Raw genomic sequence first — 20924 nt, forward strand, 5'->3', positions numbered from 1 at the left:
GTGTTTCCTGCAGCCAGACGCATCTGTGGAATTCCCGGGGATTTTCTAACCTGGACCTTCAACCCAGCCTCATAGATGATCTTTCCCCGTGCGACTTCGAGGCTTTGGTTCGCCGAGGAGAATCCGGAGACCAGGTATGGCAGTGGCCAAGATGGTGTGTTTCTCTGACGTGGAAACTTTCCTGGACTCGCACCCTGAGTTATTCGAGGACTACCTGAACCGAAAAGGCACTTATGGCATGGTGGAGAAGTGGCTGAAGAACCATCAGGGGCCCAAATCGGGTCCAGCGGCCGCGAGCCCGGCTGAGCCGAGGGATGAGAAGGGCGCCGTGCTGAGGGACAGCTGGGCGAGCAAATGCGACGGTTTGCAGAGGAGAGCTTCGCAGAAGGAGCTGCGCAAAACTTTCGCCCGCTCCAAGGCCGTCAACGTCAACCGAACCTACGACGAGCAAGTCAACTCGCGGGCCCAGGAGCCGCTGAGCAGCATGCGCAGGAGAGCCTTGCTGAGGAAAGCGAGCTCGCTGCCACCGACCACCGCGCACATTTTGAGCGCGCTGCTCGAGTCCAGAGTCAACATTCCGCAATACCCATCCACGGCCGTGGACTTCAAGTATTACCTCAAAGAAAACAACGAGAGGGAGTTCTTCCTGGAGCTCGTTAAAGACATTTCCAACGACTTGGACCTGACGAGCCTCAGCTACAAGATCCTGGTGTTTGTGTGCATCATGGTGGACGCTGACCGGTGCTCCCTCTTCCTGGTAGAGGGCACTGGGAACAAGAAGACGCTCGTGTCCAAGTTCTTCGACGTACACGCGGGCACCGCCGTGTTGCCCTCCATGAACTCGGGCGAAGTGCAAGTGCCGTGGGGCAAAGGGATCATCGGATACGTGGCCGAGCACGGAGAGACGGTCAACATTCCGGACGCCTACCAGGTGACCCCCCCAAAAAAAGCCATTTAGCTCTCAATTTTGTATGCCCTTTTGCTCTTCCACCAAAAATGCTTCGGTCAGAGTAGTATTGTAAAAAAAAAAGTAGTATTATTAAGAGGCACGCTGAATAGAACAGTTTGGATCACTTCAGAAGTTTATTGTTCTTCTAGAGGATCTTTACACTGGCGGAGCTGGGGGTGGGTAGGAGGGGTCACTGGCACCCCCTGAACAATGCGTGGACTGGGGTGGGGAGGGGGGGATTTCTGGTAAGTCAACTACCACAGAACAGTTATTCATTAAAAAAAAAAAAAGGTATTATAATTTTAGAATAAAGGGATGCTGCCAATAAAGTCAACAGAACATGGTAAAAAAAATGAAATATAAAGATCCAGTCTTTATTGTGTACTTTGTCTGTGGTGCTGGCAGGATCGCCGGTTCAGTGATGAAATTGACAAACTGACGGGCTACAAGACCAAGTCGCTCTTGTGCATGCCCATTCGCAACAGCGATGGAGAGATCATCGGAGTCGCTCAGGCCATCAACAAGACCTCAAGTGTGGAAATCTTCGCCGAAGATGATGAAAAGGTAATTTCTTCACGACGGCGACGAGCGCGTTGTTGCCACGTTGACATTTTGCAGACCGTATCAATAGTTTGAATTTCTTTTCTCTTTGTTTGATTTTTCATATGCCTCACAACCAATTATCCCGCCCGGGCTGTCGTCCAAAGAGGTTACGTGAAAAAAGGTCGATCTGATGAACTGCAGGCCGTGTTTTGCTTTTCTTGTTTGGAGCCCGTGCTTTTAGAACCGTACGATGTATTATTTCAATAATTCACCCGCTCACTTATCAAATTTTGGCTCTGACGCTTAGTGTCTCAATGTGTTCAACAGTTCCTGCCAAATGTTGGAGCAAATGTCTCGCAGTTGGTGTCTTTATGGATCTTGTTTTATACTTTGCCTGCGCGCTCAGCGTTCAGCTTGGGTTTGGTCTTATCATCTCCGATGCTTAATGGGCGACAGTTAGACTGACTCTGGGGTATTTTCCTGGCGACAACTGTGCAAGTGTGATGAGAAACAGTGTGAGGATGGACCAGAGTGGCTTTATTGCTAGTTGATATGAATTACAATGTTGGCGGGATTTTATTTTACCACCACTTGTTCTCTGTACAAAGGAAACAGTTTCACTGTATGATGTGCATTTCCAATTTCTTTTCCGGTCGTAAGAAAAATACGAAACAGCGGCGGCAACAGCTAAGATTGAAATGATCATTCAGAGTAATTTTCTCGCCCATCTCGTACGTCTGCGAGTTAATTTGTTGCCAGACTTAATTTATTGCCCTTGCCCGCTGCCCAAAAAAAAAAAAAAAGGCAAAATAGAACTGCTACTCGCTATGCTGTATTGTTTTCTAAGCAAAAACAAAAGCCTCTAATTAGCATTACAATTCATATTCATATTACCTTTGAGAATTTCCATCCCCTAATTCAAAGGAGTCTCACCCAAACAAATACAAATGTTACCAAGATGGGTCAGATTATCGTAAAATCCAACACATGCACATTTAACATCTCGTCCTATCCGTCTTGTGCTTTAAGTGGCTTTACCGTTGCATCAACAACACGCTAATGCTAGCTCGCGATGAATTAGTAATGGATTCTAATGGTAACATTATCACCGTAATCTTCTGTTGTCTACCACTGCTCAGTAATAATCACATGGCGATATCACAGCCACATGGCGATCACACACAGATCACTACGTGTGTGATATCCGTGATATCCGTGATATCCGTGATATCCGTGATCTCTGATCTCACACAGATCGCCGTGTGTGATATCTGTGATATCAGATATCTAGTGAGACAACTACTTAAGAAAATGTTTTTCATTCCGCAAAGTATGCAGCAATATTAGATGTCACGACAATAATTTGAGATTGTCTTAATGAAATATTTCTTTGCGTCGGTGAAACCGTTATAGGCTAGCTAAACACGCCGCGCTTGTCTTTAATCCCACGCTGCTTTAATTGTGTCGTGACGATCCTCTGCGGGATGGAGGGTCTTTGGGGAGCTTTAGTAATGACTCAGTCTGTGTATAATTACGTTATCTTTTATAAAGCATTAGAGTTGTTGTCTTATGTGCCGGGGAACGTATTTCATTGTGTCACTTGAGATTGTTCCTATTTGTCAGTAAGAGGAGAGAATGAAGATCAACTTTTCCGTTTTAACGTCAACCAGCGAGGAGGTTAGCCAAAAGTGTGACCTAAAAGTCGTCTGTCACTAGCAGCAGTTGAGTTGAAGTGGAATGGCTGCTCTTGAAAACACATCAGTTGGGATCAAGTAGATTATTTTAGGACGGGGGAAGGCACAACGAGGCTCAATCAAATCGAGACTGCGCTATTTAGAAGAAGCACTCTGTCTTCTTTGCTCTGTGTTACCTTTTCATAATCTTGCCTTATCTCAAAGTCAATAGCTGTGCCGTACTGCGGTTCTCTCACAAATATCTCTAATAATCACCGTCGATGTTTTTCCGAGAGAAAGATCACATCTTATTCTGAATGGAAAGCTCCTCGCTCCAGAAATGAGCCACGCAGTTGTTGCAAAAGCGTATTTGCAAAACAACTGTGAAAATGATTATTGGTTTAGCACCAATCGCCTTCCCACGTGCGTCATTTTCAAAGCCGAGTCAAAAATTACCCACTAGTTTTTTTTTTTTTTATAAATGAAGTGCGGGGAAATGAAGAGCAGACCTCGTCAATTTCTCACAGCATGCCTCGTATTAAAAAAAAAAAAAAAAAGCAGCTGCAGACCGCCCGGTTGTCACGCGTAGTGCAAAGCGACTGGAGCTGGCCTTTGTTATTAAAACCACTCTTTTTACTGCCGGTCAGTGGGCAAAAAGCTCTGTTTGTAATGCAACCTTATCTAATGGCCTGCGGGACAGAACGTAATTATTAGCAGCGCTGCTTTTTTTGCGTTTGCCTGTTAGTGGCGCAGACAGATCCATAGCCAGATCCCCAAAGTCCTCCTGGCTAATGAGTCTTTCTCTGTTCGGCCCGATGACTGCTGCCTTTCCACCAGATCATTATTAGGGAATTCCAGAGGACAGTTGAAATAACATCACGGTTAAGCTTCATTGCTCGGTATCATCCAAACAAAAACTGTTAAAAATGGGAATTTGGTTGAAATTTATGTCACGGGGTCAAGACGCATTATATTTCCGATGTGTTGATTTCAACTTTTGTGCAGCACCTGTTTGCGCCAAGTCGAGTGTACGTTGGCATATTGACTCACATTATGAATCAAGCACGGCAGGAAGTAGGAAATGTTGTTTAATTATATTATTTATGTCTAGAATATATGAGCGCGTTTATTGTATCAGCCCGAGGCGCTGTAAGTCAGACTGTTCGGTCAAATGGTAAAATGTCAGTTGAATTGATGAATCCGGCAAGTCGTGATTTTGTGAAAGGCTATTTTTATTTCACTGTGATTAAAAGGTGGGGATTTTCTTTGAATAAAAAAAATCATGTGAAAAAATACACACAAAATATGGATATTTGAGAGGCAATCATCATTGTATATTTTGGTGACAGAGATTCTTCACACTTTGCTTTCTAGCCAGAGGTAAACATGGAATTATTAATTTTGCGAAATATAAAATGATTCTGCTCGAAAGCCTTTTTTTTAAATCTTGCCTGGAAAACAGATGTTTGGAGATCCGGTGATAGATGCTAATGCTACTCATTTGATATCATCAGGCACCAAACATGAGCTTTGCTTCTGCTGCTGCTGCTGCTGCTGCTGATGAATGATAAGACAATTTTATTTTTATGTGCGCAGGTACTGCAAATGTACCTGCCTTTCTGCGGCATTGCAATTTCCAATGCCCAACTCTTTGCTGCCTCCAGGAAGGAATACGACAGAAGTCGAGTAAGTACCAAGTGACCCGTTTTTCCCGTCTTTGGAATCGCCTCCCTCGATGCCGGCCCGATCACCTGCGTGGAGATGGGCCCGATTCTCGACGAGGGCTCGGTTGGAAGCGACATTATGAGATGCGCTACTTATTCACGCCACTCGTTGGGAACATTATGAGAAGGCAGTTCTGTGGGAGAGAAATGGTTTTATGTGCTTGGTATTAGATTGGATAGCTCTGCCATACATCAAGGACTTAATGTGCTTCTACCGGGGAAAGCTAATCATGTTGCATTGTGTTTGCTCCCGATATTCAGGCACTCCTTGAAGTCGTCAACGACTTGTTTGAAGAGCAAACCGATCTGGAGAAAATTGTACGGAAGATCATGCATCGTGCTCAGACGTTGCTCAAATGCGAGCGATGTTCTGTTCAATTACTGGAGGACATCGAGTCGCCGGTACTACATTGTGTTAGTTAAGCTCAAGTTATTCGAGCAAATTTGAAATGAATTATTTTCCCCCCCCTTTTGAATCTTTCAGGTGGTAAAGTTCACCAAGTCTTTTGAATTGTTGTCACCTAAGTGCAGTGCCGACGCCGAAACAAGGTAGGTATGATGTTTGACTTTGCTTTTGTTGTCCAAACAAGCAGAAAGACCAAAAATCCATTTTTGCTTTTCATTTCCCATCCTTTTCATTTGGGTAACCTTTTTCTCTATGTCGTATTTCTCCATTTTTTTTATTTTTTTTATTGCATCTGAATCTGTAACGCTTTCATCAAGGACTAAATCAAAATAAAGACATAAGATCGACTCTTCTGCTGTGGGAGTGCTGAATAGCGGGCGGGCTTGACTGTGGGAGCTGTCTTTAATTTAATTTGGAGAATTCTCCACCACCGCTAGGCATGGAAAGATTAAATTATAGTTTCGAACGTTTTGATGAACACGTTGTACGCCGCCCACAACATTAGGGACACCATTATGCCACCATTTGTATGATTACATTGATTCTTTTTCCTTTGAGAAGTCGACGCTTAATAGACAGAGGCTTATTATTCGTGTTCTTCTGTTTAGTTTCAAGGACAGTATGGAAAAGTCTTCTTATTCTGACTGGCTCATCAACAACAGCATTGCAGAGTTGGTTGCATCCACAGGACTTCCTGTCAACATCAGCGACGCCTACCAAGATCCTCGTTTTGATGCTGAGGTAACCGAGTCGTTTGCAAAACTTTAGATGAGTCAGTCATTTGCGAAACGACTCACCAAAACACACCAGTGGTAAAGATTTGAAAGAAAATGGATGTGAGTATCATGCTGAGGACAGGTTAGATGTTATCAATCCAAATGAATGGTTATTGTTGTTATGAATGTCCTCGCCGTTATTTTATTAGGCGGACCAGTTCTCGGACTTCCACATTCGCTCGGTGCTCTGTGTTCCAATATGGAACAGCGATCATCAAATCATTGGTAAGTAAACACACAAAAAAAAAAAAAAGCATTCATATTTTTTTTCCAATGGCGTTGACTGTTTTATAGTATGTACAAGATACTGGTAGTAAATATGTCCGGCATTTGTGGTTGTAATTGGTCCTCATAATTAATTTTAATTGGTCCTCTCCTCTATTGTTGTCGTCGCATGTAGACAAATGTCGGTGACATTATCGGCGGCTGCGTTTCTGTGATTAGATCCACACTCGACTTTGCTGGTGTTTCCTCATTGTGCGAATTGTGTTTGTGAATCAGCCCCAGGGCCGACAACACAAACTGACACTGCGATAAATCATTGATCCCCTCTTTGGTGTCGGTGCTTCATACTTTTTTGTGAGGGCCAACCATAGCAGTCTTGGAGATTTAGAAAATCCTCCACAGGAAGTCGTTATTTACATTGAGTCAAAAGAGATCAGCGTGTTTGCAAATGGCTCGTTTAGAACCGCACGCGTGTCTTTGTGTGTTTAACATTTCTTTTGCGTAGGAGTTAAATGTATTTGTCGGGGACAGGAAGCGGAGAAAAAAAAAAAGAACTGAATGAAAAAAGAAAGAAAAAAAAAAGTGCAGTGTGTGGGTGGCACCTGAGCACCTAAAGTGAAAAAAAAAAAAAACGTTATACCAACAAATCAGCGGAAAATGAAATTCTCAAGTCAAGGATACTTTTGATTCACAAATGAAATGTTCTTGTGACGTCTCTCAAGGTAACCAACAGCTCATTCAAAATGAAACTCTGCTGTGATTAGACCAATAATAGCCAAGCGAACGTTGAATCGAGTGAGGACAGTTAATTGCAGCACTTCCTGCGGAGCTGTGTTAGCACAGATGCTAACACAAAAAGTTTTTCACCAAAATAGCTAACCCAGAATCACTATGCCAATGGCTGGAACACGTTTCTCTTCCTTGTATCCTAATTTTCGAAGCTTGTTATTTACATCTGAAACGACACGACATCGCTTGAAGCATCTTTTTCTGAGGTCGGCGTGCAAATGACCCTTCGGTTTGACTTAGTGTGAACAGAAGGTTCATGGCAAAATCCCAACTTCCGTCCACTGTCATCATGTGGGAAGTGCATAGTCGAGCCAAGCTCCAACAGAATTGGATCAATAAAGCACCCATAACTGCTTACAGTGGTGGTTGCAAATTGCTTGGCTCATTTGTCACTTGTAGAGTGGCTCCAAATAAAAATCTTGCCCCATAACCAAATGATTATTTGAATACGCTTGCTTTTTTTAACGTCAAGATGTTGTTTTATGTCATATCATGTGTGTAATTCCTCTTTGGCTTTAGTTCCCAGACAACATGACAATATGTTTTAATGAAATATTCATGTTCACTGTGAGTTCTACTTTAATTAGACACAGAGAGAAGTCGGGCCGAGTACTCCAAAGGCTTCATTCCCACTGTGTTATTGTTGACACTATTAATTGAATATTCATTTTTTTTGCACTTGTCCTTTCTACCACTGTGTAATTTTCCTGGAAATAAATTCATAAGAGATTTTATGCAAGAAGTAGTTTTGTGTGGAAAAATAAAGGTATCATCTCCAGTAATATGGACAATTTCTCCTTGGCCTCGTTCTAACAGGCGTCGCTCAAGTGCTGAACCGCCTCGATGGGAAACCATTTGATGATGCAGATCAGCGGCTCTTTGAGGTATTGCTTTAACTCGCTTGTCTTTTATTATCAGAGTTGTTTTGATATTTTTAGCTTTTTTTTTTTTTTTCTTTCTCCCCCCCTTAGGCTTTTGTGATTTTTTGCGGCCTGGGCATCAACAACACCATCATGTACGACCAGGTGAAGAAGTCGTGGGCAAAGCAATCAGTGGCGCTAGATGTAAGAATGCAGTTTCCGTAAGGATTGTGTACTCAAATTATTCACGAGGGTTATTAGAAATGATGGCAAGAATTGGACTAAAACTATCATTATATTTTCAGGTCCTCTCTTACCACGCCACTTGCTCCAAGACTGAAGTTGACAAATTCAAGGTAGGATTATCATCCCCCCCAAAAAAAAATCCATTTACAGACCTCGTTTGGCCAGCAATTTTTGCCATTTTTAAATTTTCCCTCTAAGGTAGGCAGCAGATAAAGGACAGGCCAGCAGATGCATGTTTTTATTTCTTCATATTCACCTGCACGTCTTGATTTGTTTGTGTGCTGCTCAGTCGGATGATGAAAAACAGACCGGGACCGTGAACCCTGCTGGAGGCAGTGAGCGTAGGCCAAGGGGAAGCCCATTATATTTTTTCAGCAAGATGATGGTGGTACATACAGTAACTCATTAGACTTTCTGGAGCATTGTGCCATACACATATATATATGCATCCATATATTTTGCTCTCATTAAATTTGACATGGATCCTTAAAACTAGCACTATTCTTTATCTAGTTTGGCACAGATTTTGCATAGATGGCCTATTTTACATTAGAAGTCGTTTTCTTACTCTTTTGACAAAGGAAATGTTTCTGGAAATAATCACGTTTGTAATTGAATAACCACTTATGTGGATTGATAGCAAAATCTTAAAATTTGAATTTGTTCCACACCCAAATCATCTTTTCTCATTGAAATGAATGGAAAGGTCATTAATCTGTTCCAGCCTCACCCCAAAAAAATAATAGCAAACGTTTTGCCTTTTTTTAAGACAATGCCACTCTATAATGTTGAATATTCCCAAAACATACCATAATACTGTGACTAAATAGAATGTACAGGCTTAATTTGTGCATCATGATTAATTCATTGTGGCTCATTCTGGGCCAATGTACTCTAAAATTACCCACAAGTATGCTAACTATCTTTTTACAATGAAAATAAACTATTGTCGTAAAATTCATCATCGTTAACAGCAATCAGTAGACAATTGTGATATTCATTCTTTTTAAAACTGAAAAGACATTTTACATTTTTAATTAGCTTGACATTTCTGAAATATAGATATGACCTATTTTCCCATAGTGGCAAGTGAAGGATTTTCCCATGTGGCCATTACAGCAAAATAGGAAGGAACCCATGTTAAAAAAAAAATCCCTCCCCTCGTGCGTTGTTTGTGTGATCTCTTCAGCAATGAGCTCCGCATCATCACCCCCAGCCTCACCCCCCACCCTCACCCGCCACCACAACCCACTTCTTTCATAACTGCTCTACATATGGATCCTTATTGAGCGTGCTTATCTGCCAGAGCCAGTGGCGTCAGTAAATAAACCTTGCTGACATTTGCCAAAACCTCAAACTGCAAATTAAAAGAGGTCAAGATAACGCCGGAGCGCCAGACGTCAGACGATGTTATGTGGAAGAAAAAAACAACAACCATATGTTCTCCAACCATAACTGGTGAAGAGCGCTAAGGAAGCGCAATTAATGATGTGAAAATCTTGACTAATGATGTCACATTTTGCATTTATTCAGCTGTAAGAGTTCAATCTGGTTTCAAGGCTTCCTCATTAACGTGAGCCCTCCATGCTTCCCGTGACCTCGGCAGCCTCCTAAACTCATTTCTTCCGTCCCTCTCGGCGTTGTAGGCCGCCAACATCCCCCTGGTGTGCGAGCTGGGGATCGACAAGCTCTCCTTTGACGATTTCTCCTTAGATGTGGACGCCATGATAACGGCCGCTCTTAGGATGTTCATGGAGCTTGGGATGGTTCCCAAATTTAAGATTGACTATGAGGTGAGGATGCGCCGAATGTTTTGGATTTTGGAAAATCCAGCGGTGGACCTTTTTTTCTGCTGACCTAAACAAAATCCGAAGCACTGACCTACATTCTACAAAATTATTTTAATTTAATCCCAATGATCTATTCCCCCCCCCCCCCCCCCCTCATTATTTTGTAGCGTTCCTCTTGGCTGCACAATTTTTTCTTCTGTCTACTCAGTTTGTATCTCGCCTCCGTGGGCTGCCATTTCAATGTTCCTCCTAAAGGCCCATGTAGCAAACGCGAGGCGTAGCGCTGTTAACATCCCCTTGCCCTGAAATGTCCTCGGCAACAAACCGGCCTGGCCGTGTACCTCCCTCCAGACGCTATGCCGATGGCTGCTGACTGTGAGGAAAAACTATCGGATGGTTCTGTACCACAACTGGAGACACGCCTTCAATGTGTGCCAGTGCATGTTTGCCATGCTAACGGTAAGGGAAAGTGACCAACTCAGCACATGTCCTTCTCACATCTTGCACAAACAAGTAAAAAATGCTGAGTGTGCAAGTTTGGCTTTTTTTTTTTTTTATCTTCCAATCAGACGGCCGGCTTCCAAGAGACTCTGACAGAAGTGGAGATCTTAGCGCTCATCGTGGGTTGCGTGTGTCACGACTTGGACCACCGGGGCACCAACAATGCCTTCCAGGCAAAGTAAGTGTCTCCGACCGGCTCTGATGAAATCAACGTCCTCCTACACGCTGTTTCGAGTGTTTCGCCACCTGCGGCAGTCAGCGGATCAGCAAGAGTTAAGCGGCAAGTTGTGTAAGACTTACATAAGCGTCGAACTGACAAGGCCGTTTCAACGAGCAGGTGACATTTGTGCTAGTTTTCTCTTTTTTTTTTGTTTGCTTACCTTACGATGTTATTACTGTAGATGGACTCGAACCAAGATTTTAATTGTGCTGCTGCTCCGGTGACTTATTCACTCATGAGCACATTTTACTACTTCTGTATTCCACAAGTGCGATTATGGCTTTATGGTGAGTAATGTCATTTATTGACCTTATAAAGGTGACTTGTGAAAAATTGGAAACTTTTTTTCACCATTAATATAACCTAGTTATTTTTTTTTCCGACGCAGAAGTAAAAATAAACTGAAATAATGTGGTTGCAAAAGTGTGCACACCCTCAAACAAATGAAGGCTGCATGCATTCAGAACAAACTAATCACAGTATATTGAAATTGATGCTGATGGGAATTGGCACAGCCGCCAATACTTTCGACACTGTAAAAATAATGTTGGTATTTGATGTTGTTTTACGATTTGTGCGCCAGGACAGGCTCGGCTCTCGCTCTGCTTTACGGGACCTCGGCTACCCTTGAGCACCACCACTTCAACCACGCTGTCATGATCCTGCAAAGCGAGGTGAACCATCTCTTTGTGTTGTTTTGAAAGTGCTGCAATGCAGCGCTCCAGATGTTCCCAAGTCAATGACTGCACAATGCTGCATTTTTGCACTTTGTCCATTCAAGTGCATTTACGGGTGTTGTTTTACCACTCCATCCTTTTCTTGGATGCACTTGGTTTGTTCCATCTTGCAAAGTTAGCCTCCCCTCTGGTTTTGTCAAGTGCATTGCAATGCAGTGCTACTCGGGAGTTTTTTTTTTTTTTTTAAAACATACGCAGGGGTGGCCCTACTCTGGAACCAGTGTCAGCCATTTCAGTGGGGAGCAACTCCATAATTTGTTCCATTTTCGTTTCCTGTGGTACTACGTGGAGCACTTGCGGCTTCCGCGGGAATCAGTGTAACGTTTTGACATAACATTACCAAATAAGCAATAATAAAGATAATAGTAGTGTTAAGCAAATAGCTGCGAGACAAACGGCAGTTGAACCAAATTGGAAAGCATCAATAACATACACAAGCTGCAGCATCCTGGTTCTATTCTGTTGTTTATTTTTCCAGCCCACTTCCATTTACAAATATAAAAGGATCATCTTTCATGTCGTTTGAGCCTGACGGCAAACATGTGGCCACTTTAATAATATGTGAACGGGAGTAAACAAAACAAAAGCTCAGGCTGCCCTTAAATCAATGCAATTACTGCGGTAGATAGATTTACTGGTAATTGGTTGAGCGAGAGACAGTTCAGCAGGTGATTTGCTTCTTTTTTTTTTTTTTTATGTCAACTTGTAATTAAAGACATTCTGCAGAAGCTGCTGAGCAGCAGAGGCTTAGTTCTTCATGATCACGCTGCTGACAAATGTTTTCTTTGAATATGCTAACGGTTTCTCTTGATAACGTCGGGCTGGTCTATTAGCTTATAAATGACTTGTGTGATTCCAAGATACGTTTTTTTTTTTTTTTTTTTTTTAACATCCTGACTTTGTGTTCCGTTTCTTCCCAGGGTCACAACATATTCTCCAACCTCTCGTCCGCCGAGTACAGCAACCTTATGCAGCTGCTCAAGCAATCCATTCTGGCCACTGATCTCACTCTTTACTTTGAGTAAGTTCTGCGTCATCAGATCATCAAATTTTAAATGACAAAACTGATTTTAAATCACAAAAACTGCTGGAGCAATAATTGTATTGAGCCTTGCTTAGTTTGGTTTACACCGCCCTCTAGTGGATGTTTTGTGTTTTACACCTGTTCCTTGTCACACAGGAACAGAAACACATTCTTTGAACTGGTGAACAAAGGGGAGTATAACTGGAACGTGAAGGCCCACAGAGACATGTGCAGGTGAAACAACATGATAACAAAAATGTCTCCATTTTGCAAAAAAACTCCCAAATAACACAGACCATACTTTTCCCTCGAAGATCCATGATGATGACAGCATGTGATCTCGGCGCTGTCACCAAGCCTTGGGAAATATCTCGCAAGGTGAGCATTGATCCAGAGCTCAAAATATGTTTATAATAAACATGTCGTCATTATACCCTCATTTCAGGTGGCTGAATTAGTGACCAGCGAGTTCTTTGAGCAGGGCGACAGAGAACGATCAGAGTTGAAGCTCACACCCTCGGTGAGTGGAGAAGAACATCTCGGTGATGTCTGCTTATTTATTGAACACATAAATTTAATATGACCTAAGCCTGCTCAAGGTGACAGTTTTTAACCAAACTAGGACTGGTGTGAGCTTACGTTATGAATTCAGTCGCATCCTGACTGTTTGCTTATGACGCTTTGAAGGTCAGCTTCTATTGTAAGTCCCTTTTTTCGACAAATGAGAATCGACACGGGACAGCTTTTTACCGATGTGTAATTAAACGCAATAACTAATCAAGCCAGGCCATATTGCCGAGGCTTTTAATACAACCCCACCCTTCCAATAAAGCTCTCTTTATGTTAAACTTGTTCACTTTAATGCGTGGGTGGGTGTTCGATATAAAATATTAACTTCTGCAGTGAGTCGTAGCAGCTATCTCTGAAGCGCAGCCTCTGTGAAGCTTCTTATTAAATAGTGCAGAAAAAAAGAAAAAAAAAAAAAGATTTGTTGCTGTAAAACGACTGAGACTGTCCCCGCGACAATACTGGAACAAAACGACTCCGTTTGCATTACAGGCCATCTTTGACCGAAACAGAAAAGACGAGCTGCCCGGTCTTCAATTGGAGTGGATTGATGGAATTTGCGCACCGCTCTATGAGGTAATCTCAAAATAGTCGTGGAACAAAATTGTTTACAGTAAGCCACGCTGGACACAGAAATAAATCGCAATATGACAAAAGTCGTGGCTTATTAGTATTCTGTACCCATACACACCTTTTGAATCTAGGGTTAGGGTTACAAAGTAGGGTTTCATACTAGATTTAGGGTTTCATAGGGTTTTATACCAGACGATGACGTCAGTGCCTCCCGACATGGACCTCACCACACGTCAGACACCTTTCAATGGTTCCATAGTCTAGTGGTTACGGTCATGGAGTTCAAATCTCAGGTGAAATTTGAAGTATTTATCCTGGAAAGATTTCCAACACAGATACTTGATGCTACCCCATAAAGTCATTTTGGCATTGGTCGAGTCTATTCGGTTCTAAGTTGCTTGATCAAACCATATATGTGTCATCCTTCATTAGCCGGGGTTCCATAGTGTAGTGGTTAGTGCTCTGGAGTCTGATGCCAACGACCTGAGTTCAAATCTTGGAAGGACTGGAAAGAGTGTCAACATTGCTACCTGGTGCCCCCCAATAAAATCCTTTTGGCATTGATCTGGTATCAGTATTCGCTTGTCAGGTGCTTGATGAAACCGTATATCTTCCACAACATACAAGCCAGGGTACCATGGTGTAGTGGTTAGTTCTCTGAACGCTGAACCTAACCATGTGAGTTCAATCCACGGAGGAACCTGAAATATTTTTTTAATTAAACATTTTTAGATGTTCCTAATCACAGGCCACTTCATTAGGGAAAAATCATGGTCAAAATTTTAATGAAAGTGAAAAGTGCCACACCCGAACAACCCCCCACTTTCTGATTGGCTGTTTGATATGTGACGTCACTTGGACACCTCATTAGGTACACCGCCATTTGTAGGTGTACCTAATCACAGGCCACTTCATTAGGGAAAAATCATGGTCAAAATTTTAATGAAAGTGAAAAGTGCCACACCCGAACAACCCCCCACTTTCTGATTGGCTGGTTGATCTGTGACGTCACACGGACACTTTATTAGGTACACCGCCATTTTTAGGTGTACCTAATCACAGGCCACTTCATTAGGGAAAAATCATGGTCAAAGTTTAAATGAAAGGGAAAAGTGCCACACCCGAACAACCCCCCACTTTCTGATTGGCTGTTTGATATGTGACGTCACTTGGACACCTTATTAGGTACACCGCCATTTGTAGGTGTACCTAATCACAGGCCACTTCATTAGGGAAAAATCATGGTCAAAATTTTAATCAAAGTGAAAAGTGCCACACCCGAACAACCCCCCACTTTCTGATTGGCTGGTTGATCTGTGACGTCACTTGGACACTTTATTAGGTACACCGCCATTTTTAGGTGTACCTAATCACAGGCCACTTCATTAGGGAAAAATCATGGTCAAAGTTTAAATGAAAGGGAAAAGTGCCACACCCGAACAACCCCCCACTTTCTGATTGGCTGGTTGATCTGTGACGTCACTCGGACACTTTATTAGGTACACCGCCATTTTTAGGTGTACCTAATCACAGGCCACTTCATTAGGGAAAAATCATGGTCAAAATTTTAATGAAAGTGAAAAGTGCCACACCCGAACAACCCCCCACTTTCTGATTGGCTGTTTGATCCGTGACGTCACTCGGACACTTCATTAGGTACACCGCCATTTGTAGGTGTACCTAATCACAGGCCACTTCATTAGGGAAAAAATCATGGTCAAAATTTTAATGAAAGTGAAAAGTGCCACACCCAAACAACCCCCCACTTTCTGATTGGCTGGTTGATCTGTGACGTCACTCGGACACTTCATTAGGTACACCGCCATTTGTAGGTGTACCTAATCACAGGCCACTTCATTAGGGAAAAATCATGGTCAAAATTTTAATGAAAGTGAAAAGTGCCACACCCAAACAACCCCCCACTTTCTGATTGGCTGTTTGATCTGTGACGTCGCTCGGACACTTCATTAGGTACACCGCCATTTGTAGGTGTACCTAATCACAGGCCACTTCATTAGGGAAAAATCATGGTCAAAATTTTAATGAAAGTGAAAAGTGCCACACCCGAACAACCCCCCACTTTCTGATTGGCTGGTTGATTTGTGACGTCACTCGGACACTTTATTAGGTACACCGCCATTTTTAGGTGTACCTAATCACAGGCCACTTCATTAGGGAAAAATCATGGTCAAAATTTTAATGAAAGTGAAAAGTGCCACACCCGAACAACCCCCCACTTTCTGATTGGCTGGTTGATTTGTGACGTCACTCGGACACTTTATTAGGTACACCGCCATTTTTAGGTGTACCTAATCACAGGCCACTTCATTAGGGAAAAATCATGGTCAAAATTTTTATGAAAGTGAAAAGTGCCACACCCGAACAACCCCCCACTTTCTGATTGGCTGGTTGATTTGTGACGTCACTCGGACACTTTATTAGGTACACCGCCATTTTTAGGTGTACCTAATCACAGGCCACTTCATTAGGGAAAAATCATGGTCAAAGTTTAAATGAAAGGGAAAAGTGCCACACCCGAACAACCCCCCACTTTCTGATTGGCTGGTTGATCTGTGACGTCACTCGGACACTTTATTAGGTACACCGTCATTTTTAGGTGTACCTAATCACAGGCCACTTCATTAGGGAAAAATCATGGTCAAAATTTTAATGAAAGTGAAAAGTGCCACACCCGAACAACCCCCCACTTTCTGATTGGCTGGTTGATCTGTGACGTCACTCGGACACTTTATTAGGTACACCGTCATTTTTAGGTGTACCTAATCACAGGCCACTTCATTAGGGAAAAATCATGGTCAAAATTTTAATGAAAGTGAAAAGTGCCACACCCGAACAACCCCCCACTTTCTGATTGGCTGGTTGATTTGTGACGTCACTCGGACACTTTATTAGGTACACCGCCATTTTTAGGTGTACCTAATCGAAGGCCACTTCATTAGGGAAAAATCATGGTCAAAATTTAAATGAAAGGGAAAAGTGCCACACCCAAACAACCCCCCACTTTCTGATTGGCTGGTTGATCTGTGACGTCACTCGGACACTTTATTAGGTACACCGTCATTTTTAGGTGTACCTAATCACAGGCCACTTCATTAGGGAAAAATCATGGTCAAAATTTTAATGAAAGTGAAAAGTGCCACACCCGAACAACCCCCCACTTTCTGATTGGCTGGTTGATTTGTGACGTCACTCGGACACTTTATTAGGTACACCGCCATTTTTAGGTGTACCTAATCGAAGGCCACTTCATTAGGGAAAAATCATGGTCAAAGTTTAAATGAAAGGGAAAAGTGCCACACCCAAACAACCCCCCACTTTCTGATTGGCTGGTTGATCTGTGACGTCACTCGGACACTTTATTAGGTACACCGCCATTTTTAGGTGTACCTAATCACAGGCCACTTCATTAGGGAAAAATCATGGTCAAAATTTAAATGAAAGTGAAAAGTGCCACACCCAAACAACCCCCCACTTTCTGATTGGTTGTTTTATCTGTGACGTCACACGGACACTCCATTAGGTACACCGCCATTTTCAGGTGTACCTAATCACAGGCCACTTCATTAGGGAAAAATCATGGTCAAAGTTTAAATGAAAGGGAAAAGTGCCACACCCGAACAACCCCCCACTTTCTGATTGGCTGGTTGATTTGTGACGTCACTCGGACACTTCATTAGGTACACCGCCATTTTTAGGTGTACCTAATCACAGGCCACTTCATTAGGGAAAAATCATGGTCAAAGTTTAAATGAAAGGGAAAAGTGCCACACCCAAACAACCCCCCACTTTCTGATTGGCTGGTTGATCTGTGACGTCACTCGGACACTTCATTAGGTACACCGCCATTTTTTGGTGTCCCTAATCACAGGCCACTTCATTAGGGAAAAATCATGGTCAAAGTTTAAATGAAAGGGAAAAGTGCCACACCCGAACAACCCCCCACTTTCTGATTGGCTGTTTGATATGTGACGTCACTTGGACACCTTATTAGGTACACCGCCATTTGTAGGTGTACCTAATCACAGGCCACTTCATTAGGGAAAAATCATGGTCAAAATTTTAATGAAAGTGAAAAGTGCCACACCCGAACAACCCCCCACTTTCTGATTGGTTCTATGGCCTGGATTGTTTTACTAGATGATCCTCTGAATGATAACTAGGAGTTGGTATTTACTGTACTGTCGTGTTGCAAGTGAGGTGGGGGTGGGGGGGGGGGCTGACTTTGAGGCTGAATGCGAGCGGCCTGTGAGAAAAATGCGCGTTAGCCGATGACGTCAATGAGCCGTGCGGCCGCCCCTTCCCATGCGTGGGCGACAGAAAACAAAGCGGGAGTCAGGCAAGCTGAGGCGCGCACAAAACCATCACAACCGTGATGACGCCACCGCCCCGTTTATTCAATTAGGCCAAGTGATCGGCCGTCTTGTGTTAAAAGCATCAAAGTAGCGTTACCTGCCTGTTTGTACGCAAGCTGATGTTTGGAGGGGAATGCAGATACGGAGGTCGCCGCCAATTAGACTTGGGAGGGGGAGGCAAATGTGAGGCAGTGGAAGGTCTCTTTCTTGATCTTGTTGATCTCTTTCTCCTGGAGCTGTCTTGATGCTTCATGGAATATTAATCCTCTCCTTATATAACCAACCGCCCTGCGCTTCTCCTTCACGCTTTCTTGGAGGAATGGCGACGCTACCTCCATCGTGGATACGAGGGGGGGGAACCCAGCAGCGGGTCGTGTGTGTGTTCTTCGCTGGTGACTTACCTGATTGAATAAAATGTGAGGAAATATGAGTTGTATGGAGAAATACATTTGACGTATTTGCCTGTGTGGGAGGAGGCCTCAAAGGAGGTTTTCACAGCTTGTGTCAGTTTGGTGCATTTCATCTGAAACAGAGTTAATGAGTCCACTAGTCTAAATGGAGATGAATAATGGTTGGGTGGAATAATGTGCTGATGGGGCCTACATCAGAAGAGAGAAAAGCATTACGTGTGTAAAAGTAACATTTTCTTGTTTGAATTGCTTCTTCTGACATGTCCAATTTTCCAATTTAGAACGAGAGGCAATTCCCGTCTCCTTCCTGTGAATCACAGATACGACTCGTAATGCGATTGTCTTGAAAGAATTTTGGCATAGTCCAATAATTGTCACATGCCAGTGATGCTCGTGATGCTGTTTCTATGACAACCCGGAGCGAGGAGGGGGGGGGCTCAGCAGCTCAGAAGCACAGAAAGGCCAGGGAGAGTTGGTGGCAACAGCAAGTCAGGCTTTAAGCTGCAAAAAAAAAAAAAAAGACAATTATGATTGCTTGCTGAGCGCTGACCTCCGATGTGAATTAGCACCACGAAAATACACCGAATGAACTTCCTTGTCCTAATTTTCTCACCTCTCTCTATCTCCCTGTAGACTCTGGTCAAGTTAAATCCGAAATTGAAACCTATGCTCGACATGATCCAAGCCAACAGGTCCAAGTGGGAGGAGCTGAACAATAAGCGGCAACACGAGCACAGCGTTTCAGCTCCGGCGAGCCCCTCGGAGCCCGGCGGCTGCACGGCGCCCAAGACGGGCGGCTCCCCCGGCCGTAGCCGTATGGCCGCCACGTCGCTGGGTTAGCGAGCCTTCTTATCGAGATCTCAATTCCTCTTACGGCCTGCGACTTGTGCAGGGAACGGGAGGGTCCTGTTTGCTCCTCTGGGAAAAGCGGAAAAGCTACCGGAGGTTGTCACGGCAGCCGCAGATGTGCTGCGTCGGCACGGCTGACTTCCATGGTGCGGCCATTGCGCAACAAGGCACGGCCTGCGTGTCGGATGTTTGTAAATGTGTACATACTCCTTGAGGAACGTGTTGCGTTGGAGTGCTGTCACAAAACTTTGGATTGCGGTGTGGCCGTCCAAGGATGAATTGTTTCTGGGGCGCTGGTTGTTTGCTCCACTTCCTCCCCTCCTGTGCCTTGTTGGAAATATTCCCCCATGAAAAATGCATGGCCTCCTTTGACTTGAACATGATGGAAAATGGTACCTGTGATGGACTTGGGTTTCTTTTTTTTCCATTATTTTGCCATTATACACCATAAGTCAAATGTAAAGCAGTCAAATGGTATTGAATTTCACAAGAGGTTCGTTTTCAGCCCAACAGATGAACTGACCCAGCGGTTTGTATATCCTGTTCATTTCAAATTGATGGAAATATATTTTTGAAATGTTTTTATTTTAGTTATTATTTCTATTTAATTGTATGTCCTCAAACATGTGATAAACACTGTCAGTGGTATGCACAATAGCGCCCTCCGGTGGTTGTGTCACATTTGTCTGAATGTCTTTGAATTCATTTTTTAAATTACTAATGTCAGCCTAGCCCTAACCTCTGACCAAAGCCTGACACGTTTGAATTGTTTTTAATGAATTCATGATTATGGTGTATAAAGGCAAAATTATTGAAAAAATTAAATTGTCCAAATACTTCTGGACCTAACTGTAATCTAATTTCCCCCCCCTCCCCATATATTTATGGGAATATTCTCTCTCTCTCTCTCTCTCTCTCTCTCTCTCTCTCTCTCTCTCTCTCTCTCTCTCTCTCTCTCTCTCTCCCTCTCTGACACATTCACAGACACACAATGTGCCTTGATTAAGTTGCTATGTATTCAAGTAAGCCATTGAATCTCGCAGAATTAATTCTCAACATTTATTTCTCTGACATTTGGCCTTTTTCCTCCTCACTCTCTTCTGACTGTCTTACAACTTTTCTTGTCCAAGGATGACTTTGACTGACTCAGCTTTCGTAGTAGTACTCAAGTGCCCATCGGGTTACGAGCTAATTCTTAAGTAGTAGTTGACGTTTTTTTTTACTTATGACTTGTGTTGTACTTTGTTAGTATTTTTAATGTGACTTGTGCACCTTGCCAGGCATGGTTGTTAATGTTTTTCATTGAAGAACATTTAAGTTGCATGTTTTTAATGACGCGTGTTGCATTCAAAGACAATTCTGAGGATGTAGCAAGTGCGGAAGTGTCACAAATACCTCGGATTTCCACACAAATGCATGTCTTTAATTGTACTGCATGAGGTTGTGCTGAATTGAATATCACTGTTCTATTTTTCTATCAAGTCTCCCACATGACTTGGATTTTGGACATGATGTAATGTGTTTTGTCTCATTCTTCTCTTCGTGTTTTTTGGAGTTATTTTAATAAAAGAAAAACCCAGGCATGATGACGCAATGTGCAATGTTTCGGCTGTTCTGTACTATGAATAAACATGATGCTGCTACATGGTGGTTTGTGTCATTGAAAAAGGCATTCAAATGAATTACTAT

The 20924-nt window shown here is 43.0% G+C and overlaps 1 protein-coding gene across 1 annotated transcript; it reads left to right on the plus strand.

Annotated features, from left to right (window-relative positions):
* Window positions 1–136: 136 nt before the first annotated feature.
* Window positions 137–20097, plus strand: pde11a (phosphodiesterase 11a). The gene is made up of 20 exons (XM_085920603.1): window positions 137–931; window positions 1355–1513; window positions 4762–4851; window positions 5151–5291; window positions 5374–5438; window positions 5904–6036; window positions 6221–6296; window positions 7902–7969; window positions 8057–8149; window positions 8251–8301; window positions 9838–9984; window positions 10333–10440; window positions 10551–10660; window positions 11286–11376; window positions 12360–12460; window positions 12620–12697; window positions 12778–12841; window positions 12909–12983; window positions 13523–13606; window positions 19020–20097. Exons 1-20 carry the CDS (start codon window positions 137–139, stop codon window positions 19224–19226), a joined length of 2736 nt encoding a protein of 911 aa, XP_085776729.1. The 3' UTR covers window positions 19227–20097.
* Window positions 20098–20924: the final 827 nt, after the last annotated feature.

Source organism: Syngnathus leptorhynchus, chromosome 9 (assembly GCF_054491065.1).
Source record: "Syngnathus leptorhynchus isolate UIUO chromosome 9, UIUO_Slep, whole genome shotgun sequence".
Lineage (NCBI taxonomy): Eukaryota > Metazoa > Chordata > Actinopteri > Syngnathiformes > Syngnathidae > Syngnathus > Syngnathus leptorhynchus.

What these genes read in the sequence shown, in the direction of transcription:
- pde11a (XM_085920603.1), top strand. Translation starts at nt 137, where the DNA reads ATGGCAGTGGCCAAGATGGTGTGTTTCTCTGACGTGGAAACTTTCCTG. An exon ending in GCCCACAGAGACATGTGCAG is followed by an intron (nt 12,698 to 12,777) that starts GTGAAACAACAT and finishes TTTCCCTCGAAG; the next exon opens with ATCCATGATGATGACAGCAT. An exon ending in AGTTGAAGCTCACACCCTCG is followed by an intron (nt 12,984 to 13,522) that starts GTGAGTGGAGAA and finishes TTTGCATTACAG; the next exon opens with GCCATCTTTGACCGAAACAG.